At 35.4% G+C, this 26060-nt stretch overlaps 2 protein-coding genes across 2 annotated transcripts; both read right to left on the reverse strand.

Moving 5' to 3' along the window:
• Positions 1-13216: 13216 nt before the first annotated feature.
• Positions 13217-18095, reverse strand: LOC142618096 (uncharacterized). Its single transcript, XM_075791098.1, has 2 exons — positions 17402-18095; positions 13217-14288 (listed from the first exon to the last, which is right to left on the reverse strand). Exon 2 carries the CDS (start codon positions 14265-14267, stop codon positions 13446-13448), a length of 822 nt encoding a protein of 273 aa, XP_075647213.1. The 5' UTR covers positions 14268-14288; positions 17402-18095; the 3' UTR covers positions 13217-13445.
• On the reverse strand, positions 15839-19997 carry LOC142616699 (uncharacterized). The gene is made up of 3 exons (XM_075789499.1): positions 19481-19997; positions 17402-17784; positions 15839-15907 (listed from the first exon to the last, which is right to left on the reverse strand). The coding sequence occupies exons 1-3, from the start codon at positions 19995-19997 to the stop codon at positions 15839-15841; spliced, it is 969 nt and encodes a 322-aa protein (XP_075645614.1).
• Between the last annotated feature and the right edge of the window lie 6063 nt (positions 19998-26060).

The following is a 26060-nucleotide window of genomic DNA, read 5'->3' on the forward strand; positions in this document are numbered from 1 at the left end:
TACGTGGGTGGCACGGCCAATCAAAGAGGATCAAGAGTGGGATTAGTTGTGATATCTTCGGAAAAGATCGTTATTGAGAAATCTTTGAGAATAAATTTCTCAACTACGAATAATGAAGCCAAGTACGAAGCTCTATTGGTAGGAATGATTATGGTTCAAAAGTTAGGAGGGAAGATAGTGGAGATGTTCTTGGATTCAAGACTGGTTGTAGGCTAAGTGGAAGGGGAGCTGGAAGCCAGAGATCCGAGGATGCAAGAATATTTGAATCAGGTTAGACATTTACAATCAAAGTTTGAATTTTTCACCTTAGTGCAAATCCCCAGAAATAGAAACACTCATGCTGATTCTCTAGCCACCCTGGCAACCTTCTTGGCACAGAGCTTACCTCAGGTTATCTTGGTAGAAGATTTATGTAAGCCTACCAAGATGAGTGTAAATACGGTTTGTAGTCATCAGATTAGAGTGGGACCTAGTTGAATGGACTCCATTGTGCTATTCTTGAAAGATAATATCCTGCCTCAGGAGAAATTAGAGGTTGACAAGATACGCAAAAAAGCTCCTTGGTTTTGGCTGTCTGAGAATCAAAAGTTGTACAAGCGTTCTTTCTCTAGCTCGTATCTGCTTTGTATACACCCTGAAGCAGTTGAGCTACTCTTAGAGGAGTTACATGAAAGGATTTGCGGGAGCCACACAGGAGGCAGATCTTTGTCCTACAGGGCCTTAGGGATATTAGTGGCCAAATATGCAAAGGGAAGCACAAGAATATGTGAAGAAATGTGACCAGTGTCAGAGGTTTACCCAAATATTCACCAACTAGGAGGTGTCCTTAACCCTCTGTCCAGCCCTTGGCCTTTTGCTCGATGGGGCTTAGATATTGTGGGGCCATTCCCTAAGCCAGCAGGAAATAGGAGATGGCTGCTGGTCGGCACGGACTATTTCACTAAGTGGGTGGAAGCTAAGCCATTGTCAAATATTAGGGACTTGAACGCAAAAAGATTTGTTTAGAAGAATATTGTCACCCGTTTCGGGATTTCCCACACTCTCATTTTGAACAATGGACTTCAGTTTGATAGCAAAACTTTTAGCAAATTTTGTTGTGACTTGGGCATCATGAATAGGTATTTCACCTCAGCTTACCCACAGGGGAATGGACAAGCTGAGGCTGTTAATAAGGTGATAGTGAATGGGCTCGAGAAGAGGTTGGACGATGCGAAGGAAAAATAGGTAGAAGAATTGCCACATGTCCTTTAGACATATCGGTCTATCCCTCGCAGATCCACAGGAGAAACACCCTTCTCAATGGCATATGGGGCCGAGGCTGTAATTCCTCTTGAGACCGGATTCCCAATGATGAGGCCAAGTTCTTTCGCTCTGAACAACAATGATGGACTGTTACAAATGAGCTTGGATTTGTTTGGAGAATGAAGGGAGAACGCCATGGTTCAATTGGCATATTATCAACACAAGCTTAAACAAGGGTATGACTCAAACGTGAAGTTGAGGCCATTAGTACCGAGAGATTTGGTATTAAGAAAGGTTTTGGGTACTACAAAGAATTCAGCATGGGGAAAGTTATGGCCCAACTGGGAAGGACCATACCGCATCACCTCGATAGCTGGAGTACGAGCTTATTATCTTGAAGACCTAGATGAAAATGTTGTACCACATCCCTGGAATGTAAATAACTTGCGAATGTATTATTATTAATAAAAGTCTCTTCTGTTATATATTGCTTATTACTTCATGCGTTACATTCACCATTTCTCAAAGTATCAAACAGAACCTTGGCTATGCTTGGCTCCTCGAACGACATGCCTTGGAAAAATTGATATAACTATTAAATAGAACCTTGGCTATGCCTGGCTCCTCAAACCACATGCCTTAGGAAAATTGATATCTTTCATCATTTCTCTAAGTATCAAATAGAACCTTGGCTATGCTTGGCTCCTCGGACCACATTCCTTGGGAAAATTGATATCTTTCATCATTTCTCTAAATATCAAATAGAACCTTGGCTATACCTAGTTCCTCAGACCACATGCCTTAGGAAAATTGATATCTTTCATTATTTTTCTAAGTATCAAATAGAACATTGGCTATGCTTAGCTCTTTGGACCACATGCCTTGGGAAAATTGATATCTTTCGTCATTTCTCTAAGTATCAAACAGAACTTTGGCTATGCCTGACTCCTCAGATCACATGCCTTGGAAAAATTGACACTTTTCCATATTTGTTTATCAGCTAATCCTTGTTAATCTTACAAAGAGTGTAATCCTAGCATATTAGTCATCACATGAAAACATGGGCTTATCCAAATCATTGGTAAAAACATTTTAAGGGTTCGTTAATATACTCTTAAAACAAGATTGTTTCCTTGACAAATTACACAGATTTCAGAATTGTTATTTAGTCATTTACAAGGTCCTATCCTGTTTAAATTGAGCAACAAATCATGAACACTACGTATAGGAACATCATTGAACTAAAATCCCAGCAAAGGGTATTACTGGACAGATGTAAATATCTCAAATAAACAGAATTGTGCATAGGATAAAAATAAGATAAAAGTCTTAATCTTGTCATTATATATGGGGGTAATTACATTATAGATGAAAATAGAAAGAAAATTACAAAAATAAACATATAACAAAATGAAGCTACTGCAATAGCTGAGAAAGAAGAGAAGGGAGTCCTGGGCTATGCCTTGGCCTTTGGGGGAGGGTCTTCCTTGGTTTTGGTTTCCTTTGTCTTGTGATCAGCCCCTTTTGACTTGGCATCAGTCTCTTTGGTCTTAGGAGCCACTTCTTTGAGCTTGAGGGAAACGTCTGGAACCTTGGCCTCAGGCAAAAGCTCAACCTCCTTGCTCTTGTCCTTCTCTCCTAGCCGAGGACCACCCTGACCAACCCCCTTACTCGAGACCTTTTCAACCTTCTCACTTTGGTCACCAATTTGGTCAAGCCTTGTGGGGACCTTAAGAGGGGAGAGAGCTTTGGTGGTAGAGGGTTGCACGGGGAGAATGGGTTTGGGGGCAGTAGAAAGCGAAAGGACAGTTGGAATCGCATGGATGTCTTGGGGAAACCATACGTTTTCATCCCTCTTCCACTCTGAGGTAGCAGGGACTCCTGCCACATTAAGGGCCTCCGCCCATACCATTTGGCAGTAATCCCTACATACCTCAGCAAGCTCCTCGGCTAGGTGAATCTCTGTTTCCTCGACCCTGCAATTGTAGGAAGCCTGGTACGAAGCCTTCACGATCTTCTTGATGGTGCGAGTCGCTTCCTTAGCCTGAGCTAACTCCGCCTTCAAGTCCAGAATTTGTTGTTAGGCTATGGCTAGCTCTATCCCATTGTAGTGGAGTTTTTTGCGTTGCTCCTCCACTCGAGTCTCGGTGTTTTTAAGTCAGACCTCAACACTCCTTCTCCCTTTCTCCTTTTCTACTAGCCTCTCAGCGAGCTCTTTATTCTCCTATTCGGCTAAACCTAAGGCTTTTTTAGCCTCGGTCCGAAGGTTGGCCTCGGCTTTAGCCTCGCTTCGAGCATCATTTACCCATTCCTCGGTGACAAATACCTCCTGGATAGTCTGCACGAAAGTAACAAACAAGTATGTCATAACAAAAAGAAGGATATAAGAAGATATTCAAACTAATAGCTACTGATGCTGGCAATAGAACTTACCAAGGCTAAGTCCCTTTTCAGGGGCAGGAAGAGCTCTTACCGCAGTGTTTTCTTTAGGGCAGCCATATCCTTAGGCAGAAGGATAGGCTGCTCTAACGCCTCGGCCAAATAATGGGCGTGTTCTTTTTGAAATTCCCTTATGATGGAGTTTCGAGAAACGGCAGCCTCGTCCAACTCTAGCCGAGGGGTCCAATTGGACTGAGATTGATGCACCTCGGCCACTTCATGGCTCTCCTTGCTCTCCATAGAAGAAGCTTGTATCTGGCCCTTAGTTGTCTTCTGTTGTTTGGGCCCCTTTTGTTGAGCTAGCTCCCCATCCTCAATTTCATCTTTGTTTTATCTTTTCTTTTTTAAGGTTAGGTATAGGGAGCAAACACCTTGGAGAGGAGGAGGGGGTGGGAGAACGGGAGGGGGCTGGGACCCCGAAGTGCCCTTTGCAGCCTATTCCTTGGCCCTATCTCTAAGAATAGCCTTCAAGCCTCTCCTCGTTTGCAAAGACATGTTTTCTTCCTCTTCCTCGGTGCTACTATCCACATGAACAACTACAAAATCGGGATAACAAATACCCAAGTTTCTGTCTGATTCCCCCTCTTCGCCCGAAAGGTAGGTAATAGGGCCTTCTGGCTCTTTCTCTTCATCCTCAAGTCAGAATTGGTCAATTTCCTCCTTAAGTGATAGCCGAGAAGAAATGGTCTCTTCCCTTAGGTTCGCTGCTATTGGGAGAGCTTGTTGTCGGACAATTTGCACTACATCTTCTTCGGCTAGAAAGCCTCGCACTTTGACATCAATACGATTGAGTCAAGGATCGCTCGCAAAGATTGCGTTGCCAATGTCTTCAAAGGTGTCAGATAGGGGCTCAAAATTGAGGATGAGGTGGATAGCCCTCAATTGCCTGTCTGCGCTTACAAATACCTCGGATCTAAGCAGTTTATTGAGATCGTCGACGTTGACAAGTTTGATATTAGGGGCCACGTGCCTTTTATCTACAAAACACAGCCGAGAAGGAAACCTATGGTTAGAAAGATGAATACTTAAAAACGGGAGAAAAGAGTCACAAAACTAAACCTCACGACGAGGAACCTAAAACTAGGGTACCCCACTTGGCTCCCCCTCCTATGTGGGACAGTGAAGACCGTCATGCCAATCCCTAGAGGCGATTAAATAGTCATCCTTCATGCCCTTGTTGGACTTGGGAAGCCACGAAATAAGCCTGACGGCCGAGGACTTGGACTTGAGGTAATACCCCGCGTCACCGAATGAATGACACTCGTACATCTAGACGACATCATGCCAAGTGAGCTTCAAGCCCATGTGCGCATTAAGGGCATTAACACTACCCAGGACCCTAAATAGATTAGGCGCACATTGATATGGACATATTCTATGGGCGATTAAGTAGTCCCTAGTCACGCTACCCATAGGAAGTGTCATTACCCTTTCTATAAAGGCAATCATGGGAATGATGACCTCCTCCTCTTTTCTATCCGTATGCCAGTCCCAAGGAGCACAATGTCGAAGGGAGACTCTTGGGGGGATGTGGTATTTAGCCCTAAAACCCTCTATACTGACGGGGTAATCTACAAGATATTTGAATCTACCCATCTAAACAAGCTAGAGAGAGGAGGAAGATATATCTAAAGGAAGAAAATAGAAAATTGTAGGCTGAGAAGACTGGCCGAGGAGAAATAGTCTACAAGAATAAAAAAAAAACTTACGAAAGTAAGTAGAAGGAGCGCCTCAGAAACTTCTTGAGATTGGGAAGGATTAGGAAATCTTGGAAGCTTGGAGAGTTTGAAGGTGTGCAAAATGAGGAAAATGAATTCTCCAAGCGCTTTATATAGGAGGCGGGATTTGGGTGGGAGTTATCCCGCCCAATATTCGAGGAAAAGTATTAACCGTGAGATTTTCATCTCACTGTTGGATGCGGGGAACAGGACGTCGCCTGGAGCATTTAATGAAGCGTTACGGACTCCGAAGTGTCAAGTATAGTTATGGGACACGCAAAATGACATTTTTGTATGTCGGAGTCAGGAACACGTGTCAAATCAATTGCTTATAGTCAAAACCTCGTTTCCCTCCTCGGATGGGAGGAAACAAATTGGAGTTTTGAGGGGCTATTGTAGGGTATGAGAATTTCGAGTAAGGTGATCACATCATGTGTCACGCCGAATCGAGAAGGACAGTTGCTGGGCCGAGGAGGCCACATCCTTGGATTTATGATCATGTCATTAATGCGTTATCTGAGGAGGCTTTACTGTGCAGAAAAGGCTTTGGGAAAGGAGATGGCACTGACAGGATTGAAAAGCTAGATACTGCCACCACATTTAATGCATTCCACCAAATCTTTTGGCCACATTTTGTGAGAGACCGCGCCTTTGGCCCATTTTTAAGAAGTGTCGGGCCAAACCCACGCGAATGGGTGGAGTCGTGTTATTGCCTCTCAAAATGGAGGTTCAACTAGTTATATTTTTCTCTTTAGATCAAGGGTTTTACAATGGAGTCGCCACTTATTTAATTATTGAAAAAATAAGAAAACCAAAATTGAAAAATTCCTCATTTTATTAATTTTCAATTGAATTTTCATTGATAATAGGAAAATTACATGGCTTTGGTCCTAGATATAATCTAAGATAAAGTACATGGCTTTGTTTCTTAGTTACAATCTAGAAATTGAAAATTACATGGATAAGCATTTGATCTACTAACCTTTGATCTAAGTTCGGAAGCTATGTTACAAGGTGGGAAGGTGTTAGACACCCACCTTACCCGGTGAAACCGGTCTTCTAGACTATGGTGGCCAACATTCATATCATATAATCCAATATGTCAATCAATTTGCATGTTGAATTTAATGTGTGTGCATGTGATGAACCCTAATTCAATTTATTAAGTATTATATTTGGATTGAAAAATAAATTCTAGTGGATGTATGTGTATGGTGATATTCTAGATTCAAAGATTTGAAAGAATTATTAAACAACATATTTTTCATGTTTTTTGATGTGGATTTAAGATCAAAACTAGTGTTTATACATGAACATGTGATGAACAAGCAAGAACATGTGAATAACATATAAGAACATTCAAACATATTCAAAGGAATTTAAATGATTATTATCATGCTTTAATCTTAAACTCTCGTTATGGCAACACATAAAAACAATTTGGGAAATAGATTATACCTTCATGCAAGATCCATATGGTGGAGAAGGAGACTCTTGAGGGAGGTCTTAAGGGTGGAGGAAAAGAAGAGTTAGGAGAAGAAGGGTGAGTCTCACACAATACCTTGAGTCTTAAGAAGACCAAGATATGACAAGACTACTCAACTTCTTAGAACTCAAGAGAGGAGAAGGGAGGGGTTTTTTTTTCGTGTCCTAGAATGAAGGAGAGGGGGGGTTTATATAATAGTGGTGGAAGAAATATGAATGGAAGGCCATTAATGAGGGTTGACAAAGAATCATGAACCTAGACCTCATTTTAGCCTTGGGGGAAATTTGGAGCATTAAATGTAGAAATTGGTGGGAGTGAGGAGCAAGCCAAAATTCGGTTTTCTCGTAGCTGCTATAACAGCTTGTAGAGCCAACTTCAAAAAATCATATTTGAATCAATCTGATCGGAATTGTCTCATTCTTATGATTAAATTGAAGCCCTGGATGTCTAGTTTCTGGGAAAATTAACTTTATTCACAGATTTAAAATATTATGAGAGATATCGATGAAATATTGAGTAGAGGTCATTTGTTAAAAAAATGATTTCAGCACAATTAACATTAATAGGTCCCAAATTAGCTCCCAATTAACATTAAATGGCTCCAATTACTCTCAGTTCAGACTTAATTGATTCCAAATTTCCCTCTAATTAAAAGATAATTGCACAAATTATTCATTGAACAATTAATATTTAATTATCTAGTTAATTAAGTGTATGCAACCTTATCATAAAATGTAGTCCTAACCAATCAAATTATGACACATCATTGATCTTAAATTGATTATACATATAACCAATTGAAATCAATTGTTCATAATCACATATGGTCGAACTCAATTTGTGACAGTGCATCTCAGTCATTAAAACTTGATTTAATGATAACTTTCAATCGGGTGGTCCGATTAGGGCTTATGACCAGTCGATTTGATCGTTACAACATCAAGATCATTTTGGTGAAATGAGATTAAGAATCTAATTACTAAAATCAAAATGCATATTTTCAAGGCAAAATTACCCTTTTACCCTCCAGGTGAGGTTAAATACGGGTTGCAAAATGAGGTGTCAACACATTTATGTGGAGAAGACCTTTGAACAGGCCTTGGGCGCTGCATTTCTCAGGAACATGAAGAAGATGCTAGACAAGACTGAAAGAGGGGGAATAATTTGCACAATGAACAGGTGGAAGGCCAGGATCATCTGAAAGTGTCTATATAAGATAAAAGACCCCCCATGAGAGAAAAGGGATCGGAAGAAAAGAATAAAGAAAAATACTATAGACTCAAGAATAATATTTGTAATTTGTCTTTAGAAGAGAGAAATATAAGAATCAATCTCCTTAGCTCAAGTCCGAGGACAAATCTCAATATATGAACTGTTTCATCTTCATCCCATTGTAATTTTAGCCCATTGTCATCATTAACTCAACTCGTTAGAACCTAGATTTAGAGCCCACTCTATAAATTTATTGTATTGGACTATTTGGGCCTACACCCATATTGTTTTGGGTTGAAGGTGCAAATTGCGACCTTACAGTAATTTTTTAATCTTAGTGTTTATATATTAAAGATACTGTAAAAACGAATCTTCACTTACACTATACTTTATGTTATGTGTGTATGAATTTAAAAATACGATAATTAGGGTTGATTCCATTCCAATTATGAGTATGAGTATGAGTATGAGTATGATTATGATTAATTTCTTATATTCTATTTAATTTAGGGTTGACCAAGTTCTTAATAGTACTTTATTGTTAATTCATTAATGTCATAGAGGTTATCTCAGTCCAAAAAAAAAAAATGGTTAATTTAGTTTGATATATAGACAATTTCCTACTAATATAGAGGTAATGGATGTTGCATGGTTTAACTCATTGTAGCATTTAATGTAGGATATATTTGAAATGGAGTCTGGGTCATTCAATCATTCTCTGCTAACCCAACAACAATATCATATCTCTAATGATACAATAGAAGGCAATGTACGTTGCACGATCAAAATTTATTAATGTCCTAATAATATCTACAATTATTCAATTTTCTTTATTATTATTATTATACCTAAAACTTAGATATTAAGGTTTATGAGCATATATATACTAACTTTTTTTTTTTTTGGTTTTCTTGTAGCATACATGTATATTATAGGCTACCAAACTAAGCATTTCTTTAAGGAAATATATGTTAATTTTGAAATATATTTTTGCTAAATGAAATTTTAGGCAAGAATTCATGGACAAATAATTTAAAACATATCATACAAATTAGTTCATGTTGCAAAACACATAATACAAAAACAAGATTTTCATGCTTAGCTATGCCCCTAAAACATATCAACATGAATATTATAAAAAGAAAAGTAATTACGTAAGAGATGTAACTCACCTTGTAAGAGATAAATAAATAATAGATATTTGCAAGTGTTGTTCCTTATAGTTGTTTGTAGAATGTATGACATGCATGAATTGAAAATGGTTGGAAGAATTTTGAGGGGAATAAGAGTGGAGAAGAAGGTTGATGGAATTTTTAGGGGAAAAAGAGTAGAAAATAAGAACCGTGGAAACTTCAATAACATTAGTGCTGTTTAAATAGGATGCAAGTTTCATATAGGTTAAATTCTTAGATTTTAAATTGTATAACTAGATACACCAATTGACCAAATACAACACAACACAGACCAAGATGGGACCCTCTGATACAAACAAATTACTTAACTATAAACATATATTCACTGCAAAGAATCTCTACAAAATCTCAGTTTCTTTGTTTTCTTTTTTGTTTATAGTGTGCGCATCAATCATTTTTTTCTTCCTTAACTTTCTTTCCTGCGTGGACATGAATTTGAATAAGAATCTATGTATTTTTTTTTTTAGAATAAGAATCAATGTACTCAATGTACTTGAATCGATCATTATTTGTTTCGGTACTTTTACAATACGAAATGAAAGAACATGACATACACAAACCAAACTGCTTTGGTAAAAAAAAAAAAAACCACTGAAGAATAAGAATATGTGTACTTTTTAGAATAAGAATTCAAAATATATATATATTTTTTATTCAGACAACTCTCTTTCTCTCCTCCAATTTTGGCAAATCAATTGCCACCATTTTTTTCCCTTCTATTTCGGCAATGCCATTTCCACAAATCAATTGCAACACAACAAAATGGGAGACTCTGATACAAACAAATTACTTAACTATATATATATATTCATTGCAAAGAATCTCTGTAAAAATCTTAGTTTCTTAGTTTTTTTTTTTTTTTTGTTTATAGTGTGCACACTTTCTTTCATGCATGGATAGGAATTTGAATAAGAATCTATGTGCTTTTTTTTATAATAAGAATCAATATACGCAGTATACTTGAATCTATCATTATTTGTTCCATAGAGTACTTTTACAATACAAAATGAAAGAACATGAAATACACATAAACCAAATTGCTTTGGTAAAAAAAAAAAAAAAAAAACTACTGAAGAATAAGAATATGTGTACTATATTTTTTTTATTCAGACAACTCTCTCTCTCCTCCAATTTTCAGCAAATCAATTGCAACATATTTTTTTCCCTTCTATTTTGGAAATGCCATTGCCACAATTATTATTATTATTTATTTTTTCCCCCCATTTTCAGCAACTTGGTTGCCACAATTCATATTTTCTCTCTCCTCCATTCTTTACAATTTTAGCAACTTGGTTGCGACAATTGGTAAACCATTCGGGCACTCCCCCTAGCATGCATGGGGCACTTCACGGGCAGAGCTTAGGCAAACAAGAATTTCGGTAACCAAGTTGCCGAAACTCAATTTTTCTCTCTCCCAAGTCACATCACTTATCTTTCAACTGTGTGGTACTTTTTCTTGCAATTTCGGCAACACCATTGCCGAAATTCAATCTCTTTCCTCATTTTACCAAATAACTTTGAACAGTACCTATAACACCAATAAACTCCGTTTTTTGCAATATTCAGCCAAAAGACTCCCCATTTTCTCTCTTATTTTTTTCTTTCTCCCTTTTCCATCCCTCCAAAAATCACCCTTACCAAATGAGGCCTTAAAGAACTTAAACAATAAAGGCAAAGATTCAAATTACAACCTTTGAGTTTGGGTGAATAATCATCTTTATCTCTAAAGAGTCAAAAAAATAAAAATAAAAATAAAGTCACTAAACTTTAATATTTTAGACAATTTAGTAAATCCATCTACTGCCACCTATAAATGCTGTTAAGTTTAGTACAACAATGTTGCGTCACATATACAAAAAGTGACAATTTTATAGATGACAATAGAGATAGAATGATGAACTTGACATGAGCGTTAACATTTAATGATTAAAACCACTGAAAATAAGAAAATGATAATTCACCAAAATTTTTTTTTTTTAGAGTACTAAGTATTTTAACACACATACAAGGGGAGAGGAGAGAAGGTTTTAAAGAAACTAACAGTGGTGTATATTCAAAAGGACCTTCACCAAAACTTGAAAGTGTAATTTGGATTTTAGCAAAAAAAAAAAAAAAAATTATCTATTTGGTTTTTCTTTTGGTAGTTTTTGCAAACTTTATTTCAATTATTACTTTAAATAAAACTTTATTTCGAGTCTTAATCCTAGCCAATAGACACTTAGATGTTTTTTTAGCCAATAGACACTTTTTTTCCCTTGTTGGATTCTTGAATCAAATGAGAGAGAGAGAGAGAGAGAGAGAGAGAGAGAGAGAGAGATGATTTGAACCAATAGCATTCACTTCATACTCTTTACTATCGATTCAAGACACTGATATATATATTTTTAAGGCAAGATTCAACCTCAAGCAATATTTTTAATTATGATATAGTAGGTTTCGGTTAACTCAATTAGTAATATCTTTTATTGTTGAGTAAGAAATCTGTGGTTCAATTTTCGTTTATACCAAAAACCAATTGATATCTTGGTTTGATGATAAAGAATTATCGTAAGGAGCGGACGCCATAGGTTGAAATTCTCTAAAAACAAAAAAATGTATACATCGTAAACAAATATTACTAAACCGGTCCATTTCAACATTTTGTAAATCAAAGCATTCATTACATTTTATATCATATCAAACTGTCAATGTAAAATCAAATAATGCACCTATCATCAAGAATTTATTTATTTTTTAAAAAAGATAATGCACATTCTTAATCTCATATGATATGTAATGATGCATCATTACATAGCATATCACATTGAGTGAAGTAAATGTAAAAACTATTATGGAAAAAAAATCAAAAGACATGCCATGTGTGATCAAATAAACAAAAGAGGAAAAAAAACATATTCTTAATGGGGGAAAAATGTCATATGTGAGCAAAATAATGAAAAGAAAAACAAATTTAGAAAAAAAATTGCTTTGTTTACATACGAGCCAAAATCATCATATTTACTAAAATTTAATAAAATGGACTAAAATAAGTTGGAATTTAGGTTAAGGTAGAAGGGGGAGAGATTCCAAAGACAAGAAATTATTTTCAGCCATTTTGATCGGGAACATAATGAAATTGATAACCATGCCGAGGTCTTTCACTTAATAAAATATAAATTTTATCAATTGAGTTACTTGAAACTCACGAGACAAAGGATATCTTTATAAAAGTAGAAAGTGGAAACTAAAATTTTGGAAATGGATTTATTTGATTATTTTTATCCAATGGAGATCAAAAGCATGGAAGATGCATCACAATATTAAGATGGAAAATAGTACAAAAAGAAGGGGGGGGGGGTGTGGGGGAGTTCGGAGTGGGGAAAGTTATACTAGTTAGGGGAGTGTGTATTTGAAACTTAGAGGTTTCCATTAGAAACAACAAGAAATACCCATTTAGCTTGAGCTACAAGACTCCTAGCAACAAAATTTAGAAGTTTTTTATTCACTGATGATCAGTGAATATTCTTAAAGCAATTACCCCGATTGGTTACAACCAATAATAGGGTCGCTCGTATCAAAAAAAAAAAAATGATAATAATAGGGTCGCTCTTATGAGTTATGAATAGTTAACCCTGGTAGGCTGGTAGGTAGAGTAATGTCGTGTAAAGGATTTGGCATATAGAATATAGACAAAGTGAGTGAATAAATTTTCGAATTTTAAAGCTTGTGGACATTAATATACTCCATATAATTATGTTATTTCTTTTGATTTGAGTGCTCTGATAGATTTCAAAATTATTGTACAACTCGTCATAAGAGCACAAGAAATTATGTACTACAGTATATGAAAATAATGGAGAAGGAATTTCGAATAGGGATCCAAAAGGACAACAAAATCCCATAATCATTTGGCAGGAAGCAATTTTTAAGAACTATATGATACCATAGTCTCAACTCTCAAGATCTAGCTATTCATGAACAAACACATCAGACATTTAATAATTGCAAATGTTTCTCAATGCAAATTTACCTCGAAGAAAGAAAAGCAAGATCAACAAGGGCCAGCAAGACCAACAAGAAGGACCACAAAACTGCAAATAAAATCTCAAAAAGAAAACTGAAGATTCCAGAAAGAACCTGCTAATGCTTTTACTAAATCCTCATCCAACTTTGAAATCACAGCAAACCCATCCCTGCGGGCATCAACCTTGATTCCATGTCCTGAATCAAGCATTCCTTCTCTAATATTGATTTTCTTCTTTTAGATCGTATAAGCTGCTTTTGTTTATCTTTGAGTACCTCCAATTTAGTTTCCTGTGATAGTATAAGCTCCTCAATCTTGATTTGAGATTCTAAAAGTTTCGCGTCAGCTTTAAATTCTCCCTCCATACGAAACTGTGCTTGCGCAAGTCTATACAAATGGTCAAAGGCAAACTGAACATTGAACCCAACATGCTGCGCAAGTTGAAAGTTCTTCCACCAATTGAAAAGTAAATTAGCAGTGATGTCCTTAACCTTGGTGTTGCACATGCTTTGTGCAACCCCACCAACTATGTTAAGGACATGCATCTTTGTCCTTGGATTTGAAGTGGAGCTTGCACTAAAATCCCCGTATTTGTCAAATAAGGACTCTAGTATAGGGGCACAGTTCTGAGAGACCATGTAGTCCCTGACTTTTACAAGTTTTGACTCCAATTCCAAAAATGTCATACTTGAAATATCCTCCTCTCCCATAGGATACTTAAGATTCTTTAAAATCAGTATGAATGTCTCATCTGAATTTACCAAATCTTCAAGAATACTATCCCTATTCCCAGAGTCAGCTTTAGACATTATCTCTCCAACCAAATCTACAATAGCAGCTTCTGCATCTTCGAATTCCCTTTTCTCATCTTCATTAGAAGAGCTAACTATTTCTTTTAAGGTCAAGCCTCTTTTTGATGTCTTCTCAACAATATTGTCCCTATCCACAATTCTCAACTCCACATCTCCACGCATCCCGTTCAGTGAGAGTATCACCTGGTAAAATTAAGCTAACTCTATGAATTGGTATACAAAGACAACATATTAAGGTAAAGCAAGGTGATGAAATAAGTAATAGAACTATGCTCGTTGGGGACTAGACTCAAGTGACCGGTTATCTTGTCATACTAATCATCTATGTTTTATTTGTTTTAACCATTCTTTCCAATTTCTTCTTATGGCTATTGAGTTATCTACATCCTAAGCAAGAACACACCAAAAAGCCCAAGGTGCCTGTGTCAAACATGGACAGGCCTAGGGCATAGTTGCTTGAGTGTCTGTTGTGAAAAATCTTATTTTGCAATTTATATGTTCTAAAAGCTCTAATACCCTTTGAAAAACTCTGATTTAGGCCCCAAGCAATTAATGCAATGAAATTAATGAATTTATTGCACAATTTAACTAGATTTTCCACTTATAAGTAAATATTATTATATTCATCACAAATATCAAATACTGAATCTAACGTAGTAAACAATCAGCACAAAGATTTTAGTAAAGAAATGGAAAACCAATGAAGAACCTCTTCAATTATAAAAACTCTTTTGGGGATCCAATCATGTTAGAAATCCACTATAAGGAAACCGTCACAACAGTCTTACCATATGGATAGGGAGGCTCTTGCGTGGTTTCAAGATGCTAAAGAATAAGGCCTATTCACCAGTTGGGACTTAGGAGGCCTTTGTTAGGGCATTGCAAATAAGATTTGGAAGTACAACCTATGATGATCCAATGGAAGCCCTTACAAGGCTTAGGCAGACCAGCTTTTATTGGGCAATTTGAAGCACTATCAAATAGGATTACGGGGCTGTCAGAAAAGCACAAGTTGTTTTCTCATTGGATTAAAGGATGAGGTTAGACTTCTTGTGAGAATGCTAAACCCACTGAATCTTAATGCAGATTTGGATTAGCAAAAATTCAAGAGGAGTACCTCTTAAGTCTTAACTGGTAGGAAAACTTTCAAAAATTCTCAAGATTCAAGTAGGCCTTCCATCTTGGGATCATTTAAGGCTATACAAGGATGGACCAACTTAAGCCTAAACTTTTTGTCCGACAATCATTCCAGCTCAAATGGATGAAAGAAGCAAGAAAGGGCTCTGTTATCATTGTGATGAGACGTGGCAGCCAGGACATAAGTAATGGAAGGGCTACAAACTCATTGGAAGGGCTACTAGTTATTGATGCATAACTAGTAGAGACCGCAGTTACTACTGCAAAGCAAGAGGTAACAGTGGATGCAATTGAAATCAAATTATATGCATTAATTGGAAACCCTATCTTCAAGTACCAATAGAATGTTAGAAAAGATTGAAGGCCAGTGGGCTATTATCCTCATTGACATTGATAGCACTGATAACTTCCTAGAGTCATCAATTTTGGAAGCATTGAGGCTGTTGGTAACATCCAAGAAAGGGCTTGAAGTTAAGTTGGCTAATATGGTTGTGATCATGATAAAGGGAGCTTGTGCTGATGTTTAAGTCATAATGCAAGGCCATTTATTCATGGTTGAATTGAACTTGCCTCCATTAGAAGGATGTGCGGTAGTGCTAGGCAAACAATGACATTGCACTATTGGCATTATCCAATAGGACTTCGAGCAATTGACCATCAAGTTCCTGGATATAGAAAACCAGGTTCTAACAATGTCTGAAATCCCCCAATTCCCCTCAGCATGATGGAGATAAGTTCTTTAAGTCCTTAACAAGGAAGGCAATTGTGTTGCAGATTATTGTAATGGGTACAAGCATGTCAGAAACAACATTTAGAAGAGATTAACAGGCTGTTGGATGAAATTGCCAAGTCTTTGACACTCCTTTGGGGCTGCCACTGTCCAGGGGACATAAGCATTAAATCACCTTGAAGAATGGCACTCAACCCATCTGTGAAAAGCCTTACAGGTACAATTACTATCAATAAACTGAAATAGAAAAGATAGATATGGAATTACTAGATGCAGGGTCCATTAGGGCCAGTCAAAGGCTCAAAGCCCATTTTCTTTGATAAATTCGATAGGTACAGTGGGAGCGGTGTGATTTGAACACTAGATGTCTTCATTGGAAACATTAAGATGTGCCAATTGAGCTATAAGGCTCTTGTCGAGCCCATTTCCCTTCTTCTACGTTTAGTAGCAACTTGGCAATAACTTGAAAGGGATTACGTTGCGAAATGTTCTCCTACTCTACAAGGCAGACTGTACCTTGGTCCTAATTCATCATTCAAAACTAATTTTGGCTCGTCATTTTAGTTACCTTAAGTCCTTGCACAAAGCCAAGCAGGATTTCTATTGTAAAAGGATGAAAATCAAGCTCAAGATGTATATCAAGGAATGTAAGGTCTTTCAAAGTTCAAAATTGAAACCTCAGCCCTTGATGGACTTAAGTCAAAGCACAAATTTTAACAAAAACCTAGTTTAAACTAACATGTCTATGTATCATCTGATATGTATGATTAATACGATATGATATAATTCATATGATACACATTTATGTTTCATACAATTCATGAACATGATCAATATGTACCTATGATATGGTACTTTTTTCATTCGATACAATACTTATTGCATGATATGTATCGTGGATCATGCTATACTCACAACTATGCCCACTACACTAAAACATCACTAGCAATTATTTATTGTTCTTTAAAGAAATCATTAGTTGTTTCCATAAATACTTAATAATTTTGAGTTAATTGGTGAGGGATGAAACAAGTAGGGTATGTTAAAGTAGGTCTTTTGTTCATATCTACTATTTAAAAAATTGATTTTTTTTTTTTTTGCTTTATTCATCCTTGGCCTTGCCCACATCTTTAATGGACTAATTTTGCATACTTCAATGGTAGACCTTAATTTCAAAACACACACTTTTTCAAAATCAATCTTCTCAAATGAATTTTCTAAAAATTATTAGATTGGTAAACAATATTATACTTTCATCATTCATTATCAAAACATCAGAAGTCACACCCAAAGGTAATTTATACACTAACCAATGAATGGTATGAATCTGTACGCTATTCGCATTTTATATCCAAGTTAATACAAAAAAAAAAAAAAAAACTTATTGAAGGAAAAATGAATTCATTTAAGATAGTGAATTTGTACATACCTCATCAATCACACAACTGATATGTGCCACATAGTTGCTGCATCCTGCACAGTGATAAACACTTTCCCGTGGGTCTCTACTGTTTTCACAAGCATCACAATAGTACTCACCTGAATAATCTTCCACAAAATAATCTCTAAGGTGAAGGGGATGGATATGACATTTATGCTTAATGGTACTTGGCAGTGGAAGACAATAGAGATGGACATTGAAGTCACACTCTACACATCGCAAATACGAGACATCGGAATAGCTAGTTTTGCAAACTTCACACTGAGGGTCATCATACACTTTCTCGAAGAAAGTAAGGAGATGCCTGTGACCTTCATACTTTATTGGAGGCTTTAATGAAGCGCAATTAGCATCCAACTTAAAGCTGCATTCTTCACAACGAAAGGAAAAACCAAAGCAACTCTTGCAAGAACAAGCATCACATGTAAATTTTTTTCTAGGAAGAGTTTTTCTTGATACGCCAATTAGACTATCATTATGATGTGGTTGAAAAGGATGTTGCACCTCTTCTACAGATTCAATACAATCTTGATGGATGAAGAATTTGCATCTAATGCATTCATATGATGGACCACAAACGTGTTTCTCACATACACCACAGCAAACTTCATTCTCCTTGTCATCGTGGATTGAGAAATGCTTGTGCCTCAAATATTTCACTTTCCCCTTCTTATCCAAGGATTTTAAAATTGAGACTCTGCACAACAACTTTTCATCAAAAAACAAATTAAGAGTGTGCTTTGGATGAAAAGGATGTTTAATCCGTTGTGGGACTGCAGCACATGATCTGTGGAGATAGAAATCACATTGGATGCAACCGTATATTTCACTAGAGATGACTTGATTGCATCCATCGCAGGAAACTACATGATCATTACTGTCCTTGTTACAGAGGATCAAGGGGTGATGGTGGTAGGAACTTAGAATGTAGTTTTGGCCTTCAAAATTTCTACTGAACATTAGGGCACATTCAACATCAAGGAAAAAGTGGCATCTATTACAACAGTATGCAAACTGGGAGCGACTTTTTTCACAGGCTCTGCATGTAAAGTTTGTAGTCTCCTGTTGTAGAAACAGAGGGCATGGGTGGAAGAAATGCTGAATCTCATGGGGCAGTTCAAGACATAATTCGTGGATTAAGAACTTGCATCTCAAGCAAGCAAAGGATTTTCCAAAGCAAGGTTCACCGCAAGCAGAGCAACTAGGAAAATCAATATTATTCATAAAGAAATAACTAGTAGAATCATTAACCTTATTGTCAACGATTATCAGTGGATGCTTATGGAAGGAATTTTGACTGATTCTATCTGTTCCCAGGAGCTTTAGACATGACTCATGCAGGAAGAAGTTGCACAGGAAGCAAACGTAGGTAGGCCCGAAGCAACATTTACGGCATAAAGTACAACAAACAACGCCAGGGACATTTCTATGATAGTAAACGATTTCCAATGGATGGTTGTGAAAGTGGTTTTGAATGTGCTTGTAGTGTCTATAATGTTCGATGAGATCTAGACTGCATGATTCATGGAGATAGAAAGCACAATCAGAGCATCTGTAGAATGGACTAGAGAATGAGAGTTGTTTCCTGCACGCATAGCAGTTAGCATTACCAGTACCTCTGTGTCCAAATATGTTGTGGAGGAACAGGGAATGGGGGTGGCTGTAATGATGAATCTCTTTTCCTTCTTCCCATTCGAAATAGGAATTATTCGGGGAGTTTTTTATGTTCGATGAGCATACGGGCGCATAAATAATCAATCTTGAAATTGCACAAGTCACAGCGGAAGGTTAAGGCTTGGCATGTAAGGTTGCAGAAATCGCAGCGTTCCCTCTCTTTCCTATTGCGTAGCATAAGAGGATGATCTGAATGCGATAAAGAAAGTTGGATTTCTGTTGGATACTTAGCACATGACTTGTGAAGGAAGAAATAACATGGCTTGCAACAATAGGTAGTACCGTGGCACACTTTTCTGCACGCTGCACAGTACTTTCTATCCCTAGCTTTTATACAATCATCATATATCAACCAATGCTCGTGGCTGACATGTTGAATGGGCTTGAACTTACGGTTTATAAGCATTCGAGCACAGTCAAGATCGATCTTGAAATTACAATCCTCCTCGCAATGTAAGCTCCGTCCTCGATGACTGTAACATCTAGTATGACAGAAATCACAAAAAAATGATGGTTGAGTGTCAGTATCACTAACCTGTAGCTTTAGCTTGTGGTCGTGAATTGGTAACCGAATCTTTGCTTCGCGTGCACATAGAACTTCCATTTTAAAATCGCAGTCAGTGCAGGGGTAGGTGCAGCCCAGACAACGTGTTCGACACACATTGCAATCGAAAGCCCCATCATCTGCAATACCGTGCAGCTTTAGAGATTGAAATGGATGGCGTAAGTGTACGATCTCATCCTCTAACTCCGCACATGATTTGTGAAGATTATACTGACAATGGTAGCAACAATAGACGTCGCCATAGATATTATTCCCACATGCAGCGCGGGTGCGACGAAAATCTAGGTAGGACTTCTTTAGTAGCAATCGATGCTTATGGCTTAAGTGTTCGATCTCATCCTCCATCTCTCTTTCTGTTTTTAGTTTTTTCTCTTTCTCGATGCTTATGGCTGAAGTGAGGTTCTACAGTTCACTTTCCCGCTTTACACACGGCTTTTTCGATGCTAGGATTTAAAAGAAAGATAAGAAATGAAGAGACTGGAATAAAATGAAGAAATTGAAGGTTTACCACAACCTATTTAAAGTACTCTTAACTTTATTCAGCAATAAAAAAGCACTCTTAACTTCACTTTTCTTCAGGTTTAAGTTTATTCTATCAATTTTCCTGAATTTTTTTAAAAAATATTTTTTGAAAATAATTTGAAATAATTAATTAATTTTTTTTAATTTTAAAAATTTGAAAAAAAATTGTACACTCAAAATTTAGTGGAAAGACCTTAATTGAATGAACATGAAACTTAGAAAATTTAATTGAACAAAAGTAAATTTAGAAGACTGAAACAAATTTTGGTTCATTTTTTATTTTTATTTTTAAATTTTTGGTCTAGTTAACAAGTATTTTTAGGGCATATGTTAATGAATTATTTTAGAAAAATTTCGATACAATTTTTATGGGAAATTAAAAAAAATTGTCTAAAAATTAGTTTTTTTTTTTCTCATAAAAAATTTTCTAAAATAATTTACTAACAAATGTCTCTAAGACATCTAATGATAAAATCCATTTTCACTGGGAAGGAACCAACCAACACAAAGAAGGGAAAAAGGTCACTTTGCTCAATTTTTACTTTTATTTTTGTCAGTGTATATAAAAAATATCTTATAAACCGTAAAATTTTTTATTAATTTTTTAAAGGATATAAAATAAAGAAAATGAGATGATGTCTTAAAAATTTGTCACATATTTTTATTAATTTTTTTGCACATAAAAATTTGTCACATATATTTATATTATATAATAAACAGTATTCAAACTACTGTTTCAAATTTATTGATGAAAGTTAAAAGATTGGTGGTACATTGCTTTTGGAAAGATCTAGAATGTTATTTACTTATTTTCCGTTTCTTGTCTTTAATAGATATTTTGCACATGTTTTTTACATAAACACTTTCAAAATTAATAATGTTTATTCAAATAGATATAGAGCCTGTTTGGATAGGCTGTTCACACAGCCTTAAATCGCGTTTTAGAGAAAACGTGATTTTGTAAACTGTTTGGCTCTACAAAATCAGCACGTTTGCGTTTTAGAGATCCAGATTTTTCACGTTTATAAAATACTGTAAAGTTCTGCATTTTTAGAAACGCTGATTGAGTTACCGCTATTTTTTTTCTTCATGAATATCAAAATAGCGCTAATACGATATGAAATACCAGCTTTATCCCTTCCCATGTATATCTTTTCCTCTATTTTCTCAGTCAATCTATACTCCTCCATGTATATCTGCTACTCTATTCTCTCAGTCTCCACGGGCTCTCTATTCTCTGTTCCTACTTCTGCTTTGTTTATGGTCTTCGTTCTTCGTCTCGCTTGCCAGGTAACAATTCTTTGTTTCTTTTCTGCTAAATTTATGTTATAGATTTGGGTTTTTTGCATGGTGGGTTACATGATTGTTTGAATTTGAAATCAAAATTTTGGAACTTACTTTGGCTGAGGGACTCTTTTTGATAATTAAGAGAAGGAACTCTTTTTGATTGAAAACACAAACACAGACACAAGCACAAAGAGACCACTGATGAAAGAGCAAATTGTTGATTGTGGAGAAGAAACCCAACAAACAGATGTAGGCTACTCCAGGATGAAGACCAAAATAGAGACAAAGAGCTCACAGAAGAATAGAAAGGAGAAAGATTGAATAATGAGCTTCATTGCTTCAGCGGCCAAGAGTAAAGAAAGAGAAGTGGTCAAGGTAGTAGGTGGGGTAGGTGGGAGAATTTATTGAGTTGCCACGTTTTGCTTGGCTAGTGGTGGAAGTTTTTAAGTTTTTATGTTTTGCTTTTATTATAAAGAAAGTAGTTGATTCTTATATTTCTAATGGGCCACGTTGTAGACATGTAGTGCAATACAAATATCATCCATTCATCACTTAAAAAAAATAGTTTTTTCTACCCAAAAAAAAAGTGTTATATTCACAATATTTTTACAATAAATTAATAATGGTTAGTTGTTATTGGTTCAAATTTGAACTTAACACTAAGATTACTTTTTTGCTCCAACAATAACAACCAGTAACAACCTGCCACTTAAGATTTACTGTAAAAATATTGTGGACATATTATTTCTCTTAAAAAGAGATGCTACATCCACAACATTTTCACAACAAATCATAGGTGGTTAGTTGTTATTTGTTCAAATTTGAACCTAATGTAATTATTAAGCTCAATCACATATTTTCAATAATAAAAAAACACTGATTACAGGAAAAATGACAATATAACCTTCAAAAAATAGTTAAGTCCTTTTTTGAAATTTACCTTCAAAATAGCTATTTTAAAAACAACTTATCCAAACGTTTAATATGACTTTAAAAAATAAAAAACGCATATTTTCACATTTTTATCAAACACTTATATGTGGTTTTTAAAATGAAAATTTCAAAACGCTAGTTTTTAAAACGCATATTTTGAAATAGCTTATCCAAACAGGCCCATAGTCAAGCCATATGATAACACTACTAATCTTCTCCTTCTGTTTTTTTTTTTTGTTTTTTTTTTTTTCCCTTGAGTAAATGAGAAAGCAAAAGGTCTAGGGGTCCAGACCATCTGGAAGAACAAAACACAGCCCACCACATTTAGGGTCAAAAATTAGATTGCCCAAGGTCAAAACATGCTCCCCATACAAAGCAATAAGAGTCTAGCAAATCCTGCTTCCATTACTAATCGTTCCAAAGTAGTTACAATTATAATCAAATCTATTTTGAGGGATTTTTCAATACTAATTTGGTTGTATTACTATGTAATCTCCATTATACAACTTGAAAAATTGTTTATCATATCCCATTTACATCAAGTGCAAGCCATATCATTCGCCTTTTTCCTAATCCATTTAAAACAACAACTATCAAAAGCACTACTTAAGGACTTGATATCTTCTAGCATTATGATGATCTCCAAAGGCGGATCTTCAGCTTCTTTCACAAAGCCATTGATACATACTTTGGAGTCTCCTTCCACTACTATCTTCTTTGTTTGTAATTCTGGAGCTAGTTGCTGTTGCAGTACTTCTAAGCTTATCGCAAAAGCTTCTGTAGTAGCAGGGGGAGTGTTGAGTGATTCGCTTGACACAAGCTTTAATAAGTTTTTCCTTTCAACCACAACATATAATTGCAACACCAGCTTTCTTACTGCCCATTGGCCCACAACAGCAAGCATAAAAATTTTATTTAATAAAACATGTGGAGTTTTTTTTCCATTGCTCACCCATCTCTTTGACTTTGCCTTGCTTCTGTTTCCCTTTTTATGTTGGTATGCTCTTCCAAGCCTTTACTTGGTTCATTTTATCTGTAATACTTGAACGATCACTTTATTATTTTACTCCAAACTATACTTAATAGAAAGAAAGCTTAAAGAAGCCTATTTCTTTCATTGTATTCAAGCAGAGGCTGGCTAGGTGAATGAGGCGGTCGCTTAAGGCCCCAATGTAAAAAAAGGCACACAAATCAATATATAAAGCAGCAGAGATCTCATGTGAGAAAGTATGAGGTTCTGCCAAGTAAACATTCTATGCAAAGAGAATTAAAATATTCTCAAGTGGCACATCAAAGATAAGAACAAATTAAATATTGACTTTTTGTTTTATTTGGTTCAATGTTTTATAACTTTTCATCCCTCACACATAAATGCAAAACTTTTTGCATTTTAATTTAGTATATATATATATATATATATTTTTTTTTTTTGATGAGGAATTCAGTATTTTCACTTCTTGCACTTCTACCCTTTATATATACCTACTCATAGTCATTCGTGTTATCTCATATCAAATACACATAGACCAAAAACGATGTCTTTTACCTTCAATATTTCAACGACACCTACCTAGCTCTAACATTAATTGTTGTTTCATCTAATCCTAACCCATATGAGTTGGCTACAACCAAAGTAGGGGGCCTTGCATTTTATATTGAGTAACCTGACAATTACGATTTTGATGTTAAAATCGGACGTTGTGTATTTGTGAGTTTTGTAAATTATGTTATTGACTGTGGGTGTTTATCCTAACCCGTATGAGTTGGCTACAACCAAAGTAGGAGGCCTTGCATTTTATATTGAGTAACAATGACAATTACGATTTTAATGTTAAAATCAGACGTTGTGTATTTGTGATTTTTGTAAAATATGTTATTGACTGTGGGTATTTGAGATATGTATTTTGTTTTATAATTAAGTAGAAAGAGAAAGACATATTCTATATAAACTTTTATTCTATAATATTTCTCAAAGTTGTTTGTTTTTTAATCAATTTTTCTTATTACTTCAATTGAATAATTGTAATAGATATGTGTATGCAATTTATAATTGTTACTTTTTATGATGAACTCAATACCAATAAAGTTCTATAACATTCTATTCTAATATAATCTAATCTAATCCAATCTAATCTAATACTATATATAAAAGTAGAAGCCCTTAAGGAGGTGCTATCATGTTAGGAAAAAAGGCCACTCAAAATACTGCCACCTTTACAATTTATTCTTTAAAATACCGTACGATGCACCATTTTGGGAGAGTCTGATAAAAACCCAAATCCGCTTATAAAAAAAAAAAAAACATGAAAACGCAAAACAGACCTACGCTGCAGAAAGAAAAGTAGAACCGAGAAAGAAAATGATAGAGAAAGAACTTCGGTCTGCGTAGATGGTGGAGAGAGAAAAATCTGAGAAGAAAGTCAGGACTTTTCCCTTGATTTACTGCGGTTAAAAGCCAAAATTCACCTTGGATTATTTAAAATCTGAATGTATTAGGCGAACAACTTAATTTTTAATATGCAATATGTTTCATAAAATTACTGATCGGTCTTTTGTTTTATTCTAGAATTCTTAATCTATGTTGCCAATTAAATTGTGAAAGGTTGTTTCGTACACATCTCAAAACTCTAATTTTTTTTTTGTTGAATGGGTTTCGATTTGATTCGTTTTTGTTTTGGGTTTTTGGGTTTTCTATCAAAATGTTTGTTTCCTCAATTTTAGATATTTGCTTTTGTTTTGTTTTTTTTCCTTTTTAAATTACAGAAATCCCTAAATCATTGAGATTAATTAAGTGTAAGATTGAAATCATTGGGTATTTCCATTTCTAACATTTATTTTCCTTCTTCAATCTTATTTTAGGCTTTTCCTGCCAGAATAGCACGCACCAAATAGAGTCCGTAAGGCATACAGAGATAAGCGTATACCATAACAGGTAAAGTTATTGTTTTTTTTTTTTTTTTTTTTCGTTTTCAAATTTGGGGATTGAATATGATTTAGGTTTGAATTTCTTGGTTGGATTGGTTTAGATTTAGTTATAGTTAGTTTTGGTTATGAGTTAGGCTTCCATTAGCATGCCTCTAATCTGATAGGTAATTTGGCCGGTTGTTTATTTTTTACATTTTGAAATTATTTTTGCGTTAGTTTTGGCTTGAATTAGATTGGTTTGGTTTTAGTGATTATTTATGGAATTCATGGTATTTGTTTCTCAAAAAAAAAAAAAAAAAAAACTGTTGTCTACAATTCCATCTTCTCCTACTTTTCTGCTCCTTCCCTGTAACAAGAAAGGTTCCATTCTTAATTTCTGATCTTACATAGTTTATGCCTTATTGTTCTTTCTATAACATTCACTGTTGTTTATATAATTATGTTCCATCTTTCTAATAAATCTTCCCTTTCTATTTTGTCTTTTCTCCAATAGCAGAATACTGATTTTCTATGCTAGATAAAGCCATTGGGTTTTCTGCAAAAGGAATTACTCAATCAAGGTTAAAGGTTTGGCTACCTGTTACCCTAATCTCCCATTTATTTTTTCAATTTCTTAAGTTCTATTTTTTCGATTATTGTATTGGTTAGATTTTGTTTTTTTTTTTTTGGCTGATTTTTGTTAGATTTGTACTTTTTCATTTGCCCCTAAAATTTGAATTGATTTATGTTTTGTTGATTATT

This window comes from Castanea sativa, chromosome 11, assembly GCF_040712315.1.
Source record: "Castanea sativa cultivar Marrone di Chiusa Pesio chromosome 11, ASM4071231v1".
NCBI classification, from domain to species: Eukaryota; Viridiplantae; Streptophyta; class Magnoliopsida; order Fagales; family Fagaceae; genus Castanea; species Castanea sativa.